Source organism: Heptranchias perlo, chromosome 34 (assembly GCF_035084215.1).
Source record: "Heptranchias perlo isolate sHepPer1 chromosome 34, sHepPer1.hap1, whole genome shotgun sequence".
NCBI lineage: Eukaryota > Metazoa > Chordata > Chondrichthyes > Hexanchiformes > Hexanchidae > Heptranchias > Heptranchias perlo.
In genome coordinates, this window is record NC_090358.1 from 21,713,294 (window position 1) to 21,735,008 (window position 21,715).

Sequence of the window (21,715 nt, forward strand, 5' to 3'; positions counted from 1 at the left end):
GCTACATAATCACCCAGCACCAGAAGGCAAGGGAGGAAGAGAGGATTGGACAGCATCAGCCTCTGCTGATCAAACAACTTGCATTCTCTTACCTTATATTCCTCTGTTCCAGGATTAAGTGTTTTGATTTTTGATCCCAACTGAATGAATTGTTGTGTTATGTTTCCAATTCTTGTGTGAAGATCCCTATATTCATTGTATTCTGCATTGAAATCGTTCCGATAGCTTTGACACAGTTCTAAAGATGTAATGGCAGTGTACTTTCTGCAAAAATAATTTTATTGCGTTACCTCCAAGCTTTCAAAAACACGGAACTCTAAAGAAATAAGACAGTTGAACTTAACCAATAACACAGCAACAACATTTAAAGAATTTCTGTTTAAACTCTGAAGCACTTTGGTCATTTGTGGGAGATTTGATGAAGGGCACATGGGAAGGAAAATGTGGGATTTCTACCCTTTTCTGGCGCACCTATTCCATACAAAATTCTTGATTTTCAGTTTATACTGATTTTCACCCAAGAATTGATAACTTGTTAACCCACACGATTCCCTACATCCCAACTGTTTGAGAATTTCATGAGATTTGGATCTGTTCGTCTTTCTCAGCTGCACATATACAGCATTGTGCCGGGTGTAGCATTTTCTCTTGCATTCTGTCCAGCACACACAAAAAAATACTTACATAACCTAAATTAAATGGAAAGTATTTTTTTAAAGAACACTAGGTGAATAAATGTCCAAAAGTTTCTTTTGTAACACTAAAGCCCCACCCCAATTTTCATCCACATTTTTTAAATTTAAAAACTGGAAAAAACCAGTAAATTTACAAAACGATAAAACTTGAAAGTTAAGAACCTGGTTGATCTGTAAGTACCTACTTCTAGTAGAATCAACAGCATTTTCCTAGCGTGCAGAGCTACTGAACATAACAAGCAATGATTACAGAGAATCTTCCCAAAAACTAGAGGGACTGTAACAAAAAGGCTTAATATTTCAGTAAAAGAAATGGAGCTTAATGGATAGATCATCTCTAAATGTCAATGGTTTAACTGACCACACCTAAAAACCAGAGATACATTTTAATTCTCTGAAAAATTAATCAATACAACAGGAGCCCAGAATTCCTAAGACAGTTCTATAAAGGCACTTAGTAAATAGGCAATACTACCAGTCTACTTTATTAGGTAGAAATTGTACATCAACTTTTACATGCCTTGTAAATAATTATAGAACATGAAGACTACCCATCCCTCCTTTAACCAGGAAAGCTGGGCAGTCTGGCATTGGACTTCAACAATTCTTCTCGCTGCCGCTCTAACAAAATAAAATGCATATTTGTAGTGGTAAAACCGATTTTCCTGGTTTCTCCTTCCAGGATGTTGCATCCTGCTATAGCAATGGCCTCCAATATCCAGTCAAGTGCTAGAGAAGCAATCTAACCAAGCTTGACTAATATACAGCAGTGGGCTTCAAACTTGTGGCCATCCAGTTGAGAGACTTGGACCAATGCTGTCAAGCTGCAAAATAAACTCAAATCCTGGAAGGCTCAGAGAAACCAGAACAGGAGTCTCCACTACATTTCCTTTCTGTATACTCTTTTTTATTTAAGAGAGTTAACATACCAAATTGCTTTTCCAACAGTAGTATTCTAAATACCACCTATGCATCTGTACTGTACAGATAATAACAACCACCCGCTAGTCCCTTCCAGCAGAGGTCAGTAACACAAATATTAATGGTTATGGACACAAGATGTGAATTCACACCACCAGATGGCACCAATTTTAGACAGAACGAAGACCCAGAAAGTTCACGTCAGATTATAAACTGCCTCAGGATCAAGTTATCATACTCAAAGTGTAGCGCAGATACCTGGATCATGTATTCCTGAGCAAATTCGATCAACACTAAAGCACTCAGGGATTATGTTTTGCCTAGTTTTTCTTTCTTCAGGAGACTAGAATTCCTTAATTAGCCAGTCAGAACCTGCTACAGGGATCTATCACAATCACCCAATTCACTTCTGTGAAAATATACCAACCCACTTAATCATTATGGGCCACTGATAAACAATGAAACACCAAGAAGTAAATCGCCTACTTTTCTAGTGGCTGAGTTTAGACAAGTCAACAAAAAGATAACATGATGGCTATTCAATAAAAGTTTGACTGAATAGAACGACTTTAAGACAGCTTGTCACCATACAAGCTGTACATCACAACATAGACTTCAAATCTGTATGCAATCTAATACACAAATAGAGTTCAGGATAAAATTACTTAAATCTAAAATAAGCAGATTGAATAATTCTAATAAGCCAATGAAAATAGAAGGCAGCTGTATTGTCTTTAAACACTTCAATTATAAACTTTCACTCCTTTTATAGACATATTTGAACAGCAAAAACCTTAAATGACATGCATGATATTTTGAAGATTGAATGTAACTGTACAGTAAAATATTACCAGGTTGCAGTAGAATGCCCACTTACTCACAGGAGGTGTTGTTTTCTTCATTCCTCAAATGTACTACAGTCTCTACATACAAATAAGTTATTATGTCCATCTATATGGGGTGGGTCAAGGTAACTGGGAGTATTGTCCCTTTATGTCCAAATGCATGCCGAGGGTGCTTCTAACCTCCCCCCTGTCCAAGGCATACATTAGCCGTGTTGTGGAACTGCATCCACAGTTCTTTCCCCCGGAAGAAGTAACAACATCCTGAGTGCATGTACCACCAGCAGAATGCATGTCTGAATTTTTAATCCTAGCCATCCCATTGCAACAAGTGAAAGAGAAAATATGGGGGGACAGGGAGGGTGCTTTGTGTGTGAAGGTTGTACTGCATTCAATGAGAAAGATACCTATACTGTGCAACGGAATATCCTTTGTCATTCTCCAAATTCAAATAGATGTACACCAAAAAACTGGAGGTGGACTTCTGACTTCAGCATAACTCAAACCACCTTTCCTGCCACTTAAACAAGGCACAAGAAAAAGTAAAATGAAAAGGAAAAACTAAAAAACAGGAAATTTGAACTAAAAACAAAAAATTGCATAGCTTCTGCAAAGAGAAAAGACACATTTTGATGTTTTGGTTGTGTACCCTTCAAGGCCACTTCATGTTACCTAATCTGGCTTGGCCAGCTCCAGTATACTGTGGCAGTGTGCTACAGTGATATTCCTCCACCCCACTGGGACGGGCATCACAGCTACACCAAAACGACATAGACGCCCGCCCAAAATATTTAACCCGACTAACTCCGGGAATTGCAGCAGGGTCAGTCGGGGCTGGTCAGTGATTGGAAACCCTGCCTGTGGCACTTCCTCCGATACAGAGGCCAGTCAGGAATTTCAGGGTTCTTTTTTGTCACCACCGTGAAATCAGAAGCTCTACTTGTACCCTGCCTGATTTTCCATTTGCCTGGCCCTACTGACCCTGGACCCTTCCATCTGAAGAGTAAATATGTATCATGCCAGAAATAGCTTTAGCTTGCTCCCCAAACAACTTTTTCCATGGGAAGGGACAGCTAACAAGCTCTCGCTATAAATTGAAGTGGAGATCATGAAATGCTCAACTGGATGAACTTAAACCTACAATGGTATAAGTACCTGTCCGATTGTAGTAACCTCGCTATCAGCTCAGTCCCAGCATACACAATCATTGTCCCAGCATACACAGCAGCAACAGATGCACCCACATGGATGTCCTCAATGTAAATGAATTGTATCCAATGCCAGTATGGTAAGTTATATGCACCTGGATAGCTGCATCTGACATACGGTACCTGTATACTCCATATCTTGATGTCAGTGGGGCTGTCTACATCAAGGTTTTTCAAATTGCCTTTGAGCAGACAATCAGAGAAAGGAATTGGAAGTCAGACCAGCTATGTCAGTCTGACTAGTACATTAGATCCATAGCAGAGTCTGTCCCAACAACCTGTTGTTCAGCTGCACAGAATGAAAACAATTGGATTCCTCAAAAGGATATAACAAGGAGCCTCCGAACAGTGTACTATACCTCAGTCACTTGTCCCTTGTGCTCATTTCCATCTATTCTTTACAACTTGTACCCACATCCGCAAAGATGGGATAGAAGTTTTAAGCCCCTTCAGGCTCAAGAAGTGCAGTGATGATATGACTGTCAATATGAACGATGACCCAAGCAGCAGCAAAAACATGCACATTAGGCTGCCACTGAAGCGATTAGTACAAAATCACCCATTGGTCTACACAGGCGCAGGAGTCGGCCATTCAACCCTCGAGCCTGTTCCGCCATTCAATTAGATCATGGCTGATCAGTACCTCAACTCCATTTACCTGCTATTGCTCCACATCCATTGATACTCTTTCCTAACAAAAAATCTATTACTCTCAGTCTTTAAATTTCAATTGACCCAGCATCCACAGCCTTTTGGGGGGGAGTTCCAGTTTTCCACTGCCCTTTGTGAGAAAGGTTGTGATGGTCATCTGGTGTTTTAACGTATTCTCGCAGACAAATAACTGACGTTGGGCGTAATTGGCCAAAGCCAAATCTCTAATATATTTGGGACATACCTTCAATCATTTTAAAATGCAAACCAGCTGCTTCTACGTGGACCCAAGTCTGTATACTGTTGTCGGTTAGTGACGTAGATACCATGCTCACTTGCTCATTTGATACTAGACTTGCTGACAAACCCTTTGCATTAACAACTTTTTGATCATTACCAGAGAAGGAAGTGTAACCCTCCCCTCCGGGATATAAATGCCTCCTCCTTGGAGGTTTAAGTCATCACGATGCATCGATTAGTCAGCTGGTGCGCCGTTAAATGGTCATACCTGTCCAAAATCCCTGCCGCTGCTGAAGTCCCTAGCCAATCTAGAGCTAGAAGAACGATATCAGAAGTGCTCTGCACTCAAAACTTCAAAGCCGAGGGATAATCAATGTTAGACATCATTCCCGTCATGATGGTCTTCCATCAGGGAAGGCAGTCATGTCAAGAACAACTTTGGAAACAATGGACGACAATGTTACATCGAGTTACATCAAGTCTACAGCACAGAGACAGGCCATTCGGCCCAAACTGGTCTATGCTGATGCTTATGCTTCACACGAGTCTCCTCCCTCCCTACTTTATCTAACCGTATCAGCATACCCATCTATTCCTTTCTCCCTCGTGTGCTTATCTAGCTTCCCTTAAATGCATCTATGCTATTTGCCTCAACTACTCCTTGTGGTAAAGCATTCCACAGTCTTACCACTCTTTGGGGAAAAAAAAATTCTCCTGAATTCCCTATTGGATTTATTAGTGACTATCTTATATTTATGGCCACTAGTTTTTGGAATCCCCCACAAGTGGAAACATTTTCTCTACATCTACCCTATCAAACCCTTTCATTATCTTAAAAAACTTCTGACAGGTCACCCCTCAGCCTTCTCCATTCTAAAGAGCCCTAGCCTATTCAACCTTCCCTGATAAGTATATCCTCTTAGTTCTGGTATCATCCTTGTGAATCTTTTTTGTACCTTCTCCAATGCCTCTATATCCTTTTTATAATATGGAGACCAGAACTGTGCATAGTACTCGAAGTGTGGTCTAACCAAGGCTCTATACAATGTTTAACATAACTTCTCTGCTTTTCAATTTAGTGATTTGTGTATAAGTCATCTGAGATCCCTTTGCTCCTCTACCCCATTTAGACTCTTATTATCCAAGCAGTATGTAGCCTCCTTATTCTTCCTACCAAAATGCACCACCTCACACTTACCTATATTGAAATTCATTTGCCAAATATACACCCATTCTGCAAGTTGATTAATGTTTCCTTACATTTTGACGCATTCTTCCTTTTTATTAACTACACCTCCCAATTTGGTGTCGTCTGCAAATTTTGAAATTGTACTTCTGAATCCCAAGTCCAACAGGTGTGAACAGGTCTTGTGAATAACTATCATAGGAATGAATCCACATTTTATGCAAATCTTTAATCTTGATGTCAACATGAACCAGAAGCTGGAACACAGCCAATTGGCATCAAACCAAAAAACCCCGTCGGCTGAAGTCCACGGGCATCAATTGAAGGAAGGCAGCACAAGTCTTCAAAAATTAAACAAAAAAACTTTAATATTGCTTCATGGTTAACTTCCGGGAATTTGAAAGAAAAAAACCCAAAATGACATGGAACTAGGGACTTTTCCACTTGTTAATCATTGTGAAGTCTAAGAGCGAAGAAATATTAAGTTGCTCCAGAACAAGGCTACACATCTGAATGGGGAAAGCAGCCAATTGTATTGTATGCAATGATATTTTAAAAGAACAGCATCTCTGTGTCCCTCCTTCTTTCCCTCTCTGCCTCATATAGATGGGCAAATATTCTATCTATTTTCATTTTATGCATTGTAGAACAGCATGCATAAAGTGCACAGAGATCCACTGTTAAGGATGTAAGAGCCTTTGCATATTTTTGCTGCACGCTCAAGATAGCGATGTTTTGTGGAATATTCATTGTAATTAGTTTTGGAGTGCTCTAGCAAAAAGCAGCACAGATATGATGGGCCGAATTGTCTCCTCCTGTGCTGTAAACTTCTATAACTAGTTCAAAAGTTACAATTTAATGCAGGTCTTTGGATCTCCTGTCTTCAAGGTGCGACTTATGCAATGTAGTGTGGGACTTTTTTGGCACTTGGCCAGTCAGCAAGATAGAGTCCCAGCTGCAACGTAAGCACCAATGCAACACAGACACCATGTTTTACAGGACCAGGGCACCTTTACTTTGTAGATTAACAGCAGTCTATATTTTCAGAGTCTGTCAGATAGAAGCCATACTGAATTGTCAACATGTGTAAGACTACAGATATAAGGCAACAGTGCCTTCACCAAATACAGCAATTTCCTAATGCAAAATTTTTACTGAATCAATACTACTCACAATAAATAGTCAGGCATTTCCACTGTTGAACTAGCGGTTGCAGATGTATTTGTGGTTTCATGCTCTGTAGATAAGATCATACAGGTTATTTGACTATCTAAAATACTAAATGTCAATGGACCGTACTAATTGCCAATGGTAATTACATGACTATTTTCTGGTAATAGGCATTAGTAGCAGTGTATGATCGATTTTTTTTTAAAAAAAGACTTCAACTGCAACAGTTGCTTGCGTTAATGGATCTTCACAGCTATTTTTAGTCAGTAATCAACAAAATGAAGAAAAAAGCTTTGTGTACACAGCTAAACGCAAATGCACTTCAATGCACCTGCCACATTTCACAGAACCATAGACACAATATTTGAACAGCTAAAGTAACTGGAAATAGAAAGAGTAATGAATCCCTTTTGTTGACAAACCTACACAACATACAGGTTAGTTCCTATCAGTTTTGAGGAATATTTTTGCAAATCTAAATAGAAAGTACACTTTTATAAAAAGGTACTGTTAAAATAAGGCTTTATATTTAATCTTATTTTATAAATTAAGACAGTGAATAACACGGTCCAAGATTTCACTTACAATTACATGCTGATGATGGTCACTTGTATCACTGCTATTGTGGTTGCCTGAACTCTTAATGGTGCACAATTTATACAGATAAAGAGGTTTCGCGCTTTTAAAATGAAACTGCATTCAGACTGCAACTCCATTCAAACTCGATCCTTTTTGTCTCTCTCCTGTTTATTCTAGAGCAGTCAGTATTTCATCATGTTCCTCACTATTGGCTAAGGGGCTCTGTGACTTCTAGGAACACAGGAACAGGAGTAGGCCATTCAACCTCTCGAGCCCGTTCTGCCATTCAATTCAATCATGGTTAATCTGTAGCTCAACTCCATTTATCTGCCTTGGTTCTATATCCCTTAATACCCTTATCTAACAAATCTATCTTCTAGAGCAGCTTCATCAGCACTAAGAAGTGGGAGTGTCCTTTGCCATATAACACAATGCTGACTCACTTGAAAACAGATCAGGGAGAAGGAGAAAGCATGCAGGTATCAAGACCTATGATAAACTCTATACATTTGAAATTAAAGTGAGAATTTTCAAGATCACCTCTAAAGGACTATTACATAAGAGCTATATATTTAGTTGGAACATTTCTTAATTATTTATGTCGAGTGACTTATATAGTTTGAGGATTCATTTCCACTGCAAGAGCTTAGGAACCTATACTTTTTAAAAAAACCCTGCGTGACACAAATGTTACCTTCAATATCCTCTTCACGCGATTTTCCAACCCTTTGTACTGGACTCTCTTTTAGCCACATTCTTGCTTCTGGTTTCATGTGTTCCCTCTCCTTTTCTTTGTGTTTTTTGGACTTCTTTTTATTGTGACTAGTAGAGAGTTCCATATCCTCTGAAAGAGGATAAGCTGTCTGTTCTAAACTGGCTTGTGCAACTTGGTTCCTAGGGTTCCCAGTAATATCCCTGTTGCCTTTGAATTCTTTATCATTTCTGTTTATGTGACTTTTTGTAGAGTTGTTGCACTTTTTAAATTGTTCATTAAACTCATTCTGACACTCAGGCAGCGAAGTGCGAGTTTTCTGGAACTCTGTTTTAACAGTTACACAGGAATTTGCTGTGGCGGAAAGGCATGTTGAATAAGGAAGATGTCCATTCAAAACAGGCTGTAGATGACTCTTGGACTGTAATACTTTACTTTTCTTGTTTGTGTGTGAATTTGTCCATTCTGAAGGCACTGGTCGTTTCTGGAATAAAGGTAAACTTTTTTTAAAAAAACAATAAACAGTGAATATAGCTCTTATTACTTCATCACTATATTCTTTTTTCTGGTCAACAGTAGCAGCTGCATAGCGTTTTTACAGGCACCATATGTAACAGACACAATTTATATGTTGGTCTTCTTGGTCCAATTTCACTAGGCCTATTGTAGCAGCCATGATTTAATTCTGCATCTATATGTGTTTATAGATGGAAGGGATGAAAATGGTGCACAATGCACATTTTTTAAAATTCTGAATTCAATGAGCAGCTACTCCAAGCAGTAATGGTGCAAGCCAACAGCAATATTTTCCCCAGTATTGTTATAACATGGCAAGCAGATCAGCAACTTTGGAATACCAAGTTGAACCATTAAATATTTGCAATTTCAATCCTGGGCCACTTTAAAATTCAATTACAGATCAACTATTTCAGCTATGGAATCAGAAGTGTCAGGTTAAAATTTCTAGGCAAGAATGCCAAAGTACAATTCATTGATTCTATGATTTAACGTACGCAGATTAGTTTAAAAAACACTTTGTTAATGTCTTTCGGCTGCACAAGTTCATCACGATAGATGGAGGAGGGAAATCGAGAAGGGGAGGGAGAACAGGGAGTGAGAGAGAACGGAAAGAGAAGGGAGGGTGGACAGGGAAGGAGGGGGGGTGGGCAGGGAAGGGAGAGGGGAGGAGAGAGAAAGGGAGGGGAGGAGAGAGAGGGGGAGGTGAAGGAGGTAGGGGAGTGGAAAGGAGAGAGGGGGAGGCAAAGTAAAAAAAAAACACACCTTTGGAAGATCTTAGGTTTTTAAACCCGATTTAGTGCCCGATAAACATGGAGTTACTGATGCATTGAATTTTATGGTAGATATCAGAATTTGAATTTTAACCTCTAAACTAGCTGAGGATTCAGAGAAATCTCTGACTCATTGGGCCAACTGCTTTGGTTTGTTTGTAGCTGAAGCATTGTGCCAATAAAAACAAACATAATAACATTACAGTATCAAAGCCAGTCAAATATCAGGAATAGTTTCAAAGCTCAGTTTTACAACCAATTGGAAGTCCTCGACCGACCGTCATATCCTGCAGTCTGACTGTACTCAGAAGAGTAAATTCATTTGCAGCACTGCAAGAGTTAAAAGCTTATAAAGTACAAGAGCTTTAAAAGACAGCCAAAAAAAGAAAACACCATCCTATAACCTCTAAAAACCCTCACCTCCTTATTCATTTGAATTAAAAACCTTGAATTTCTATCATGCGATCAAACATTTTCTTTCACTCAATGCGTCTTCATATGCCTATTCTACTTCCATCCATTTTAACTGCCAGTTAACATACATATATAACTATAACAGTCCACTTCCACTCACACTTTCAAACTGACCTAAATTCCATATTTGTTCATTTTGGCATTTTCAAAGGCATCCCAGTTCTCACTAGGACTTCACATATTAATGCTAAGAAAATTTGAACAAGGCAACTATTTTATTAAAGCCCAAATGAGCTCCACAAACATCCAGAGCATATATTTTAGTTGCAGCAGACAGGTTATTGCAGGAAATTATAGTAAAGACATAACAACAATCATAAATTTGACTTTTTACCAACAAAGAATTCTTGACAGGGCTCGACTGTGGTGAAGTTTCCCCTGAGGACTTCTGGAATGGAGAACTGAGTTGAAAACTCTTGGTCTGACTAGAATGTGATGGCTGCCTTTTCCTACAATAAGGAGACATTGGTTAGAGATAATATAAAAAGTAAAATAAATGCAGAGGTCACATATGTAATGTTTTGTCAGAATATGCTGCTGTGTTTAGTACTGCATACAAAAAAATGTTGTACGCTATCTGCAACAGCATACACGTGAACTGAAATGACAATTTTCTTTCTATTCCATAAATTGTCATTTTTTTTAGAAAAATACAAATGTCCTTGAATAAACCTCACCATTACAATATAGCACACAAGAGCTTTAAAGGCAGCAGAGATGAGAGTTCAATGTGAACAAGTCAGCATGTGTGATTGACAAAAGGAGAACAAAATTCTAATGATGCTTCCATAAGTAAGATGCAATGTATTTTAGAGGCCAAATGACATTAATTAGAAAGAGAGAAATTTCTTAATTCACATCAACCAGCAAATTCCTTCAATCTGTCGTCTGTGCTGAGTTAGCTGATCTCAACCAGGGTGACAGGAATGCTACAATTGGACTTATTGCTCCCAAGCAAGGGAGGGGATAATTAGCAAGATTCCCTGATCTGGATCACTTTTCAGTGACCCTACTGAAAGTTTACTTATATAATTTAGGTGAAGGCATGATCAGACTCTGCTGTGATGCCATTAGCTATAAAACTGTACTTCAGCACTAGTCACTGCCTTCAGAAGAGGAGGGAATAAAACTGCATGGTTCAGGAAAAATTAAAGATGCCGCTAGATTTGATACTGATAAGAGCAATGACAAACACATTCAGCATTGCGACCGAAAGCTGCAAAGCATGCCAAGAACTGAATCTTACAGGTTTCAAAGCCAGCACAACCTGGGATGCTGGAGTGTATATACCTACGGTACAGTGGACTCAAAACTGACATAGGAACAGATTGAGCATTTCCAGTTAGACTAGGATGAAGTAGTTCTTGGTTTTGACCCTTGTGGGTGTACTGTGACAATTCATGGATTTTTGTTGTTACATTGTATATTTTGTCTTTGTATTTTGTGTTGCTGTTCTGAATTTTTTCATTCCATTTTTTTGCAGTTTCCTTTTTAGCTCAGTATCCTTATATATCTTATAGTCTATAGTCCCTTCTTTACCAACTGCATTGTGCCAACATTCTTGTAGAAGTACTTAATCTTATCCTTCAGAATGCCTATGAAATTATGGGCTCTGCAAGTGGGTCAAACAAAGCACAAATTGAGTAAAACTACTATCGTTTTTTTTAGGATATGGCGTTTTTTAGGACATGGCAAATATATTGAATGGATTCTTCACTACAGTTTTCACAAAGGAATACTGTAAAAATAAGTTTCCATCGTAATAAATGGATCTAACACTTATAAAAGCTAGTAAAGAACGTGTTATGCAGAAACTGGAAGATTAAGTATTAACAAGACTGAGTCAGGTGGGATACATCATAGATTGTCAAGAAATTAAAGAAGGAACTGAATGATGCTTTGGTTGATACTTTTTGGCACCCCATAAAAACTGGAATAGTAGCTGAGGACTGGAAGACAGCAAATGTAGTTCTAATAATCAAAAAGTAAGCATGAACCCATTAGGCTGGTTAGCCTACCTTCCATAGTGGGAAAATGGATAAGGCATTGCACAGGATGCTGTAAATGAACACTTGAAGGATACAGATGGAGCATAGCTTTAGATGTAATAGGCCATGCCTGATGAATCTACTGGAATTCTTTGAGGAGGTAACTAAGCTACAGGATATGGGTAATCCAGTGCATATAATTTACTTGGATTTTCAAAAGGCATTCAACAAAGTTGAGATTAGTAGAGAAGGATAAGGCTCATGAAATAGATCAGCTGTTTAATCAGGTGTGGTGTTGAAAACTCTTGTGCTGGTTTAAAGTGGCATGGCAACAGAAAAAATGGCAAAAAGTGAAGAAAAATCAGATTACTTGAGAACAGCCTGGATAACTCATAAATGGACTCAACTGCACCTACTCAGAAACTATTAATCTAAAGTGCCACGAGTACTAATAAGCGTTTTTTTTGTGTCGCCATCTATTAGCTGCAAGGATCCTACATGAAATAATTCTGGCATCACCTATAGCACAAAACTGCACCGAATTTGGCAATCTTAATCAGAGAGACCACAGGATGGCTTTTGCAGGAATTGATAAGTATGACACTGGTGCAGTCAAGAGTGCTCTTCTAAGATTTTGGCTGAAGCAGATTGCTGGGTCAGCATGGAGGGAAGTTCATTCTGTATCTAACCATGCTATATCCACCCTGGGAGTGCTTGATGTTGACACTGGGTAACGAAAATGGAATAATGTTCCATTTCCCAATACTAACATCCCTCACCTTCATAAGCACAAAATTTACTGATGGGTGGAAAAATAAGTTTAAAAAAATCTCCACATTCACTGTGTTTACCTGCACCTGCAGAGAGGTTTCGAAATGTTTACTCAATGTGTACTTAGTATTAAAGTTACCAAATCTTATTCCCACAAAGTAGGAAAGCTGGAAACAAATGAATGTTAACTAACCAGGCCAGAAGTTAATTATCAGGATAAAGGATATTAACAGGAAACAACACTAGTTAATCATACAAAAAACTATAACAAAAGGGTGGACAAGCTTTTATAAATGTATATCTACTGGCTGAAAAGAAATTGTTCTGATCTGGTAGCTTCCACGTGCTTACATTCAGTTATTAATATATACTGAGTCAGCATTTCTTGTGTATTTGAAAAAGCCCTCATTAGTAGAACTTGTTGAACTGGTATACCTATGACACACATGTCCTATGCTAGTTGTGGGCATTCACTGTGCCATTCCATCGACACAGATCATTGGCCAGTCAGCAGATATGAGAAGGCAGACTGTCTGCCCCATGGCTGCCAAATATGACACCGTTTAAATATTCTAGACAGATCCTGACAAAGACAAATTACTGTGGGAAATTCTTACTGGTATAAATGTTTACAGGTTTTCTGGTAAAGTGTACTTTTATGGTAAATAGAGCACAAACATTTTGCTAACCACAGATACTGGAAAGTCCCATGCATGAGGTTTATAATCTGCAATTCAACCACAGATCCCAATGATAGATATAAAGGGCTTTCATCTATGAAAACACCATACAGACAAACATATGAACTATAACGTCACATCCTTGATGACTCAGATGTTTTGGCACAGTTCCCGATGTCTCTATATCTGTACTGTAGATGCTGGATGCACGAGAAACTAGAGAGTTACACAGCTGGTGCCAAAACATAAATATATTTTGTGACCATCTTTCACAGCTCAATGTATTAAACTGCTGGAGATCAAAGAAGATGTAATTTCAATTACATAAGTTTTTAATAAAGTAACCTCATAATGCTTCAACAGTGCATTTGATTATTTCACCAAGAAAAGGTCAAGATGGTCACAAGACAAGAAACCTTCCCGGTTGCATCTGTTCCTTGAATGGGGTATATAGTTTGACATACAATTATATAATTTAAACCATAACACTGGTTTAAAATCAAGACAGTTTAATGTGCTTTATAACTTGTAGCTGGCCACCTAATCAAAATGAAGGCATTCACAATACAAGGATTTAGTAGAGCTGTATATTTTCACATACTTCTGCAGTTGCATTAGTTGTGTTGTTACTTTGTAAGGCACACCACCAAAATGAACAAAATGCACCCCACGGTCACGCTCCATATCCACCCCAGTCTTATCTGCTTCAAATGGATATCCTGCTCTTTTCTGCACCATATCTGAAGAATATGCTGATAGGGTTAGATGAAGTAGGGTGGGAGGAGACTTGTGTGGAGCATAAACACTGGTATAGACCAGTTGGGCTGAATGGCTTGTGTTGTAAATTCTATGTAATTATCATAAATGCCCGATCCCGATAACCAAAAGTAACTCTTCCAAAACTACAAAGGGAACACCAGTGCACATCTCTCCCCTTTCTCAAGACCACAGAGAAATCACATCCAAAACCTTTAAATTATCCAGGATCACGCACTGAGCTCACCATCACCCCATGTCACTTAGTTTGCCAGAGAACGCAAATGCATACCCATCAAATTAAAAAGATTAGATTTTGATTTTTGCTGCAAATCCAACCAGACAGCTGCAATCAGCTACCATACAAAAGAAAACACATGCTTGGAAACTGGACACCATACTACAGCTGCTCTAAAAACAAGTTATTTTTAAACAAAAGGAGCATATGCACTCACACTGAGTCAAATTCAGGTTGTTAAGAATTAACCTGATTTTCGGTCACAATTTAGTCTATTATTAAATGTTGACCCATTTCCCTCGTCAGCTCGCCAATTACATAATGATCATCTGTGGGTTCACTCAGAATTTCTGAAAAAAAAAATCCTGAATTTTGATCACCACAACTATTCCGATATCTAATTTCTAAAATAAAACTGGAAGATCTCTCATAGTATGGCCTTTGGTGAGTCGAAGATCACGTCATTGCAAGGAAAGGAAGTGCAAATCCCCACTGAAAGGATCTGGAAAGCATTTTCTGGAATATGCTCAGAGATAGTGAAGTGTTTTTTGATAAGTTCCTGAAAAATATATATACATTGTATAGTGTTTTCCTTACCTGCTGAAGGCAGATAAAAAATACGATCAAATGGGCGGATTGTTCCATCTATTTAGAATGTCAGTTTTCATAATAGAGGCTAAGAAATCGAAAACTAATTTCCAGCTTTCCTTTACCACCAAGTATCTCTGCACCAATACTTAGTGTTACTAAAAGATTCTGCTTAAATAAACATGTTGGAATTCAGGACATTTTGAACAAAATGGTACTATATAGGCAAGTTTAATAATTTCTTGTGAATGTTGTCATTTTTATGCCTTATAAAGTATATTGCTGGTGAGAATCTTTGTGAGAATGCAGGCAAAAGGATTTTTCAAAAAATGTTTCGAACAATTTGGCTAGTTCCCTTCATTATTAGTAGGTTTTGTTAACTGCTCATTGCTGATTAGTTGTTTGGATGCAGCCTCAGCTTTCCATTGATATTTATGCACCCGTTTTGCCTTCTTCCAATTGGTATATTATCAATTGTCATTTATTGCTATTCTATGAATATGAAATTTTAGCCAATCATAATCAATTGTGACACAAATATTTATATTTTTGAAGTTGCTTTTTATTGGTAGCAATTAGCTTCCTGGCCTAATGGCACAGGCCACTTTAAACACAGCTTCATCTTAGTGGCAGAATAACACACCATAAATTATGATATAATATTAGTGTCATTATAAACTAGCATTTCTTACCAGTGAGTGTAAACAACACCATGGGAGATATATTTATTGAGTTCCCAATACATTGCTCAAGCATAGTCTGGTTACGATGTTTACTTGCTAAGGTGGAGCTGTGGCTAGCCTGGCCAATCCCTCTAATTGATCTCCAGATATGCCTATTTAAAGCACTTCCTCGATGCTCAGGCACTCCCTGCAGGGAAGTGGTTTAAATAGGCATACCTGGAGATCAATTACAGGCTAATTGCTGGGGGAAGGTTCTGTAGATTGGCAGCTGCTTATAAATCATGCCCTTGGCGAGAGGCTAGATTAAGGTCTGAAAACTTAGAATGAAATGACAGGTCATCCACCTTTTAAAAAAATACTTGTAACACTTTGCAAGGTTTGAGGCATGAGAAAAGTGTAAACTTTTATATCATAATAATAATATAGATGTATAAAAGTCTACCTTATTAGGCGTCTTCGTATCAATTGCTTTTCTTCGTCACTATAGCCAGGCCAATCCTGTTGGACTTCCTTGTAGAGCTCATCTTTTAGTGTATAGCTATTGTCTTTTACATTTAACTTTGCTACCTATAATGAGGAAGTAAAATGCATGCTCAGAACAAAATAATCCGAATAAGCAAGTTGATACTGAAACAGGGGCTTAGAAATTATAGTGACATTTTATTTAAATTAGAACTACCCATTCAAAGTGCATTTTTTTGTGTGTGGATGATGGGGGAAAGAAGTCATGTAAACAAGATTTCTTTACTGCTAGAGCGTGAGGTTTCACAGTGCCTTCTTGCAAGTTCCAATAGAATAAAAAGAATTACAATAAAGCCCACTAAGTTTAATTTCAATAAAGTGAAATCCTTAAAATCAAATTCATCCTCTGAAGTAGACAAAAATATTCCCATGCAGTGCAAAGTAATTTCAACACCGGATTAAACTTACTTAATATTGAGAGTTATTTCAGAGTTTAAAATGTACTGTAGCACATTCCTCATTTTATAATCCTGATCACTGATTGCGTATTAAGACATCACTCTAAATGAGTGTTGTACTATAAAATATTTGAGTCAATAACCAGAAGGCATACATTTAAGATCACCAAAAGAACAATTGGTGAGGTATGGGGATTTTTTTTTAAAACAGAGGGTTATTAGAACATGGAATGCCACAATAGGAACAGTGGTGAAAGCAGAAGCCACAATAACTTTTAAAGAGAAGGGAATCAAATCTTAAAGATTTTCCCCTTAATGGCAAGTTAAAATAATCTTAAATGGCTTCCAAATTTTAAACCAAATTACTTTACACAGGACATTTTGATATTTATTTTTTGTTAGGGGTGGGGTGGGGTGGGGGGGGCGCATTATACCTGCCAATACTTCCTCAATCATGTGGTGGAGCTCAGCACGCGAGTGCCAGTGTCTTCAGCCAAAAGTGCCGAGTAGATGATTTTGTTTGGCCTCCCCCTGCAGGCCCCACCTTCACAGATACCAGTGTCCAGCCAATTCAGTTCATGCCACATGATATTAAGTGACTGAGTACAATGGACAACATCATGGCTGTAGTTCTGAAGATCTGTGCACTGGAACGAGCCTCTCACCTAATCAAGCTGTTCCAGTACAGTTATGGCACTGGCATCTACTCGACAATGTGGAAGATTGCCCAAGTGTACGTTATCCACAAAAGCAGGATAAATCTAACCCAGCCAATTACCACCCTATAAGTCTCCTACCTATTGTCAGCAAAGTGATGGAAAGAGTCATCAACAGTGTCATCGAGTCACAACAATTCACCAATAGCCTGCTCAAGTTCAACATTCCACTAGCACCACTTGGTTTTGGACCTTATCACAGCCCTGATCCAAACATGGATGGAGGAGCTGAATGCCAGAGGAGAGGTGAGTAGCTTCCCTTAATATCAAGGCAGCATTTTTCCAAGTATGGCACCAAGGAGCCCTAGCAAAACTAGTCAAAGGGAAAGCCCTCCAATGGCTGGAGTCATACCCACACAAAGGAAAATAGTTGCAATTATCAGAGACCAGTCCTCACAGCCCTAGGACATCGCTGCAAGAGATCCTCAGGGAAGCGTCCTCACCGAAACCATCTTCAGCTGTTTCATCAATGTCCTTCCCTCCTTCATTAGGTCAGGAGTGAAGTTGTTCACTGACAATTCCAGTGTTCAGCTCCATTCACAACTCCACCGATAATAAAGCAGCCCATGTCAGCCAATAGCAGGACCTTGATAATATTCAGGCTTGGGCTAAAAAGTGGCACGTAGCATTTGTGCCACACAAATGGCTGCTGATAACCATCTCAAACAAAAGAAGGTCCAGCCCTCTCCCCCTGAACTTCAACGGCACCACCAATGCAGAGTCCTCCACCATCAATATCTTGAGAGCACCACTGACCATTAACTTAACTGGACAAATCATATCAATACTTGGCTACAAGAGAAGGGCAGATGCTGGGTACCCCATGACAAATGGCTCAAACTTGCCTGACCCCTCAAAGATGCATCTTTGTCTACAAGGCTCAAGTCAGGAGTGTGATGGACGCAGCCACAACAACTCTCAACAAGTTCATCATCCAAGAAAGAGTAGTTTACTTGATCAGTACCCTTGCCACTGGACTCAATATCCACCTCCTCCATCACTGGTGCACTGTGGCTGCAGTTTGTACGATCTACAGCATAAACTGCAACAACTCACCAAGGTTACTTCAATAGCATCTCCCTCCCTTGCAACTCCTACCACAGAGAAGGACGAGGAGCTCAGTGGTGTGGGTACATTATTAGTTCCAATTTTCCCTCCATGTCACAATGGCTTAGGTATATAATCGCTGTTTGTTCATCATCACTGAGTCAATATCCTGGAATTCCCTAACACCATTGTGGAAGCGCCATCAGCAAAAGGACTGTAGCGGGTGGGGGGGGAGGGGGTTTCAAGGAGAAGGCTCACCAAAACCTTCTCAGGGCAACTAGCGATGAGTAATGTGGCCTTCCCGGTATCATCCACATCCCTAGAACAAATAAACAAAAACTGAGCTTTACAATTTATTTGGCAGGATTTCCATGGCAAGAACCATGGCACAAGTGTCTCTGTTGCCACCATAGTCGATAAAAATTCTGATAAGACATAATAATCATCAATTACCTTTTTATATAAATTTACTCAAAGACTTTTTTTATATTAAATGTTTGAGTTGAGCTAAAATTTGAAAATTTGAAAGGGATATTTTATAGATCTGATCTTACACATTAAGGTTTTGCAAAATAGCCAAGAATGGAATATATTACATTATTTTGGTTGGCTGAAACACTTGCTTCTGCAGCAGGCCTAAATCTGTGAGCAAGCTACCATACACTTATTCTCAATCCCCTGTAGCTAATGATAAATGATTCGGGAACACAGCTTACTGTTGCAAATGTAAATATCTGGATGATATTTAAAACAGGTCAAAATTACTTAAAAGTTGCGATTTTGCTGATAAAGGTATCACTAAGCATAGTAAGCCAATTAAACACTGTATGCCAATTCCGCTACATCTATTGATTACATTTGTGCAAGCATCAAAACATTCTGTTGTATCTCTCAAACAACACTACCATTAACTGGTCATTTATCTCATTGTTGTTTGTGGCATTTTGGTCTGCACAAATCATCTGCTGCATTTGCCTACACTTTAAAATAATTAATTGGTTGGAAAATGCATTGGGATGTCCCAAAAGGCATTATGTAAATACAAGTTCTTATTGTGCAATATGTAAATTTTTAAATAAAAAATAAATTTAAAACCTGGTTTTGACTTTAGACATTTCAATTTCTGGCAAAAAAATGGCAGCCAAAATCTTTTTCAAAAAGCACTTTGAACGATTCAGTTGGTTCATTAACAAACCGTGACGGCAAAATATTTAAATACTTAGCTAAGATTTTGACAGTCTAAATAAAAGATTACATACAGATTTATTTTATAACATTTTAAATAGGGATTATCAATGTTAAATGTTGACAAACATTTTGACAGGATGTAAGGTTTGTAGACAGAAGTGCATGCCTTTGTTAACTATTTAATATAAATATTTGAATTTAGATATTCCACACAGCACAAATACTATATTTACAGATAGCACAAATTCTGTACAGTAAACATCAACTTCATTTTATCAAAGTTCCATTTGAAGTGGGTTCCACTAGAATTCCATTAAATGATGGAAACAGTGGGTTTATTCTGAAAACTCCCAAGTTCAGATCTTAAATGGTTCAAGTTAAGCAACATTTTAGTTTTGCAATACTTACAACTTAAAGGCAACAAAGCTTCCAGCAACCTGCCTAGTTTTCATTATATATCTCTAAATTTTTGTAGTCTGCAAATTATTTGTGCTGTCCATACCTATATAAAAACAATTAAGTACTAACTGCTCCATATTATCTATGCAAATTCTTATGCAAAGACAAACTAAACTTCAACAAACTACGAGCATGTCTTCCCATGGTATGCTCCCAGAAAGTCAGAGGATCTGCTGGCTTTATACCATGCAATGCACATTGTATTACTTTGCTGTTATGGTGGAACTGTGCTAAATCTGGATGTCTCTTTAAGGGCATAAAGTCTAATTTGTGATTAGGCACATTCTGAGTTTGATTAGAGGCAAATTTGTTGTCTTTGCTTTTTTTAAAAAAGATACTTTTTAAGGGGCTTTTTGTTCATTGGTCGGGTCCCTATGTGTCTAGTTTGATTTGTTGTTGCTTTGTGAATATATTTGAGCCAATCTGGTGCAAATGTGATGTAGACTGCGTATGTATGATGCTTTAAAGTGTGATGGATGTGTTAGATGCAAGGCTTTCACGTATCTATGACATTATATATATATTTGTCTCTCTATCTATCCATCTATATTTAGACTCAGAAAATGACGGACATAAAAATATTATATTCTAGTGTAGTTCCCATGATGCTGCTCATAAGAAATGCTATGCCTTGTAGCTGCATTTGTGACACAAATGGAGGAAAAAAGAGTAATTGACATTAGGATTATTGTTGCAGTGTTAGGACATGATCAAAATGTACTTGGGGTGTTTAGAGTATTAAGAATTTCAATATATTATAAAGTTGGTGGCTGAAAACCTCATGGTCCTGAAAGCAGATGGAAGTTTTAAATGTAGGAATAGAATTTTACTTGGGATAACACAATAAATAAATTAAATGTAAAACAGTAGTTAAAATGCCACAAGAAGAGAACACACAAGATTAATTTGTAAAAAGATAAATCCTAACAGTGTGCAGTTGTCTACAATGATCAGTCATTTACAGTAGGTGTCTGAATGTATTGATTTGAGATGTTGAACCTTCAGGGTAAAAACACTTGTTAAAATGGTAAATCTACATAAATCAAACTTTTCTGTAATTTTTGTTCCACATGCGTTAGAATATTTTTTTAAGATGACCAGGGCGAAACCAAGCTCCTTTAAAAGTGACTAACCGCAATTTCTCTACTTTGAATGTAAACAGAAAATAGCAAAGCTATCCCTTAGAGTAAAAGGAACAATCCTGCTATCAAAGAGAGAAAAAAAAAAGGCAGCTGACATCAGGGAATATCAGGGCTGGGTCCAGGGCTGGTGTGGAGTCAGGCACTGGGGCTGAACCGGCAGGATTACAAGCCGACATCAGGGCTGGGGTGGCAAGTGCAGCCTGTCAATTGGTCTGGCAGCAGGAAGGTTACCCCAGAGCAGAGCCAGGAAGTAAAGTTGCAGGACCCGTCAACAGATCAGGGAGCAAAGGGATTTCCTTAAGCAGGGCTGCAAATGAAAAGAAAAGTGGTTTGGGCTGTAGCACTGTGTGGGGCCACAAAGTCTAAAAGAGGGTTTGGGCTGGGGAGCAGTGTGTGTGTGAATGGGTTAAGCGCCAATGGGGCTTTCATGGAGTGAGGCTGGGAATTTTTTTTTAAATTGCATCTGCGTTTGCAGTTCGAGATGGGGGAACGGGAGAGGTAAACAATGGGAGAGAATTTTTTTTTAAAAAAGGATCCTAGAATGGTTACAGCACAGGAGGTCACCATTTGGC

General features: G+C 38.4%; 1 protein-coding gene across 2 annotated transcripts in view; it reads right to left on the reverse strand.

The window, feature by feature from the left end:
• Positions 1-21,715, reverse strand: part of LOC137301875 (novel protein similar to elongation factor RNA polymerase II (ell)) — an 82,190-nt gene that overhangs the window by 10,260 nt on the left and 50,215 nt on the right. Inside the window, exons 6-10 of one of the 2 annotated variants that reach the window (XM_067971580.1) lie at positions 16,114-16,238; positions 10,302-10,416; positions 8,187-8,688; positions 6,917-6,980; positions 93-264 (exon numbers count right to left, since the gene is read on the reverse strand). In XM_067971580.1, the coding sequence (XP_067827681.1) occupies positions 93-264; positions 6,917-6,980; positions 8,187-8,688; positions 10,302-10,416; positions 16,114-16,238 (978 nt within the window). Of the gene's footprint in view, positions 1-92; positions 265-6,916; positions 6,981-8,186; positions 8,689-10,301; positions 10,417-16,113; positions 16,239-21,715 lie in introns of those variants that run through there. The other variant, XM_067971581.1, reaches the window with a different exon arrangement.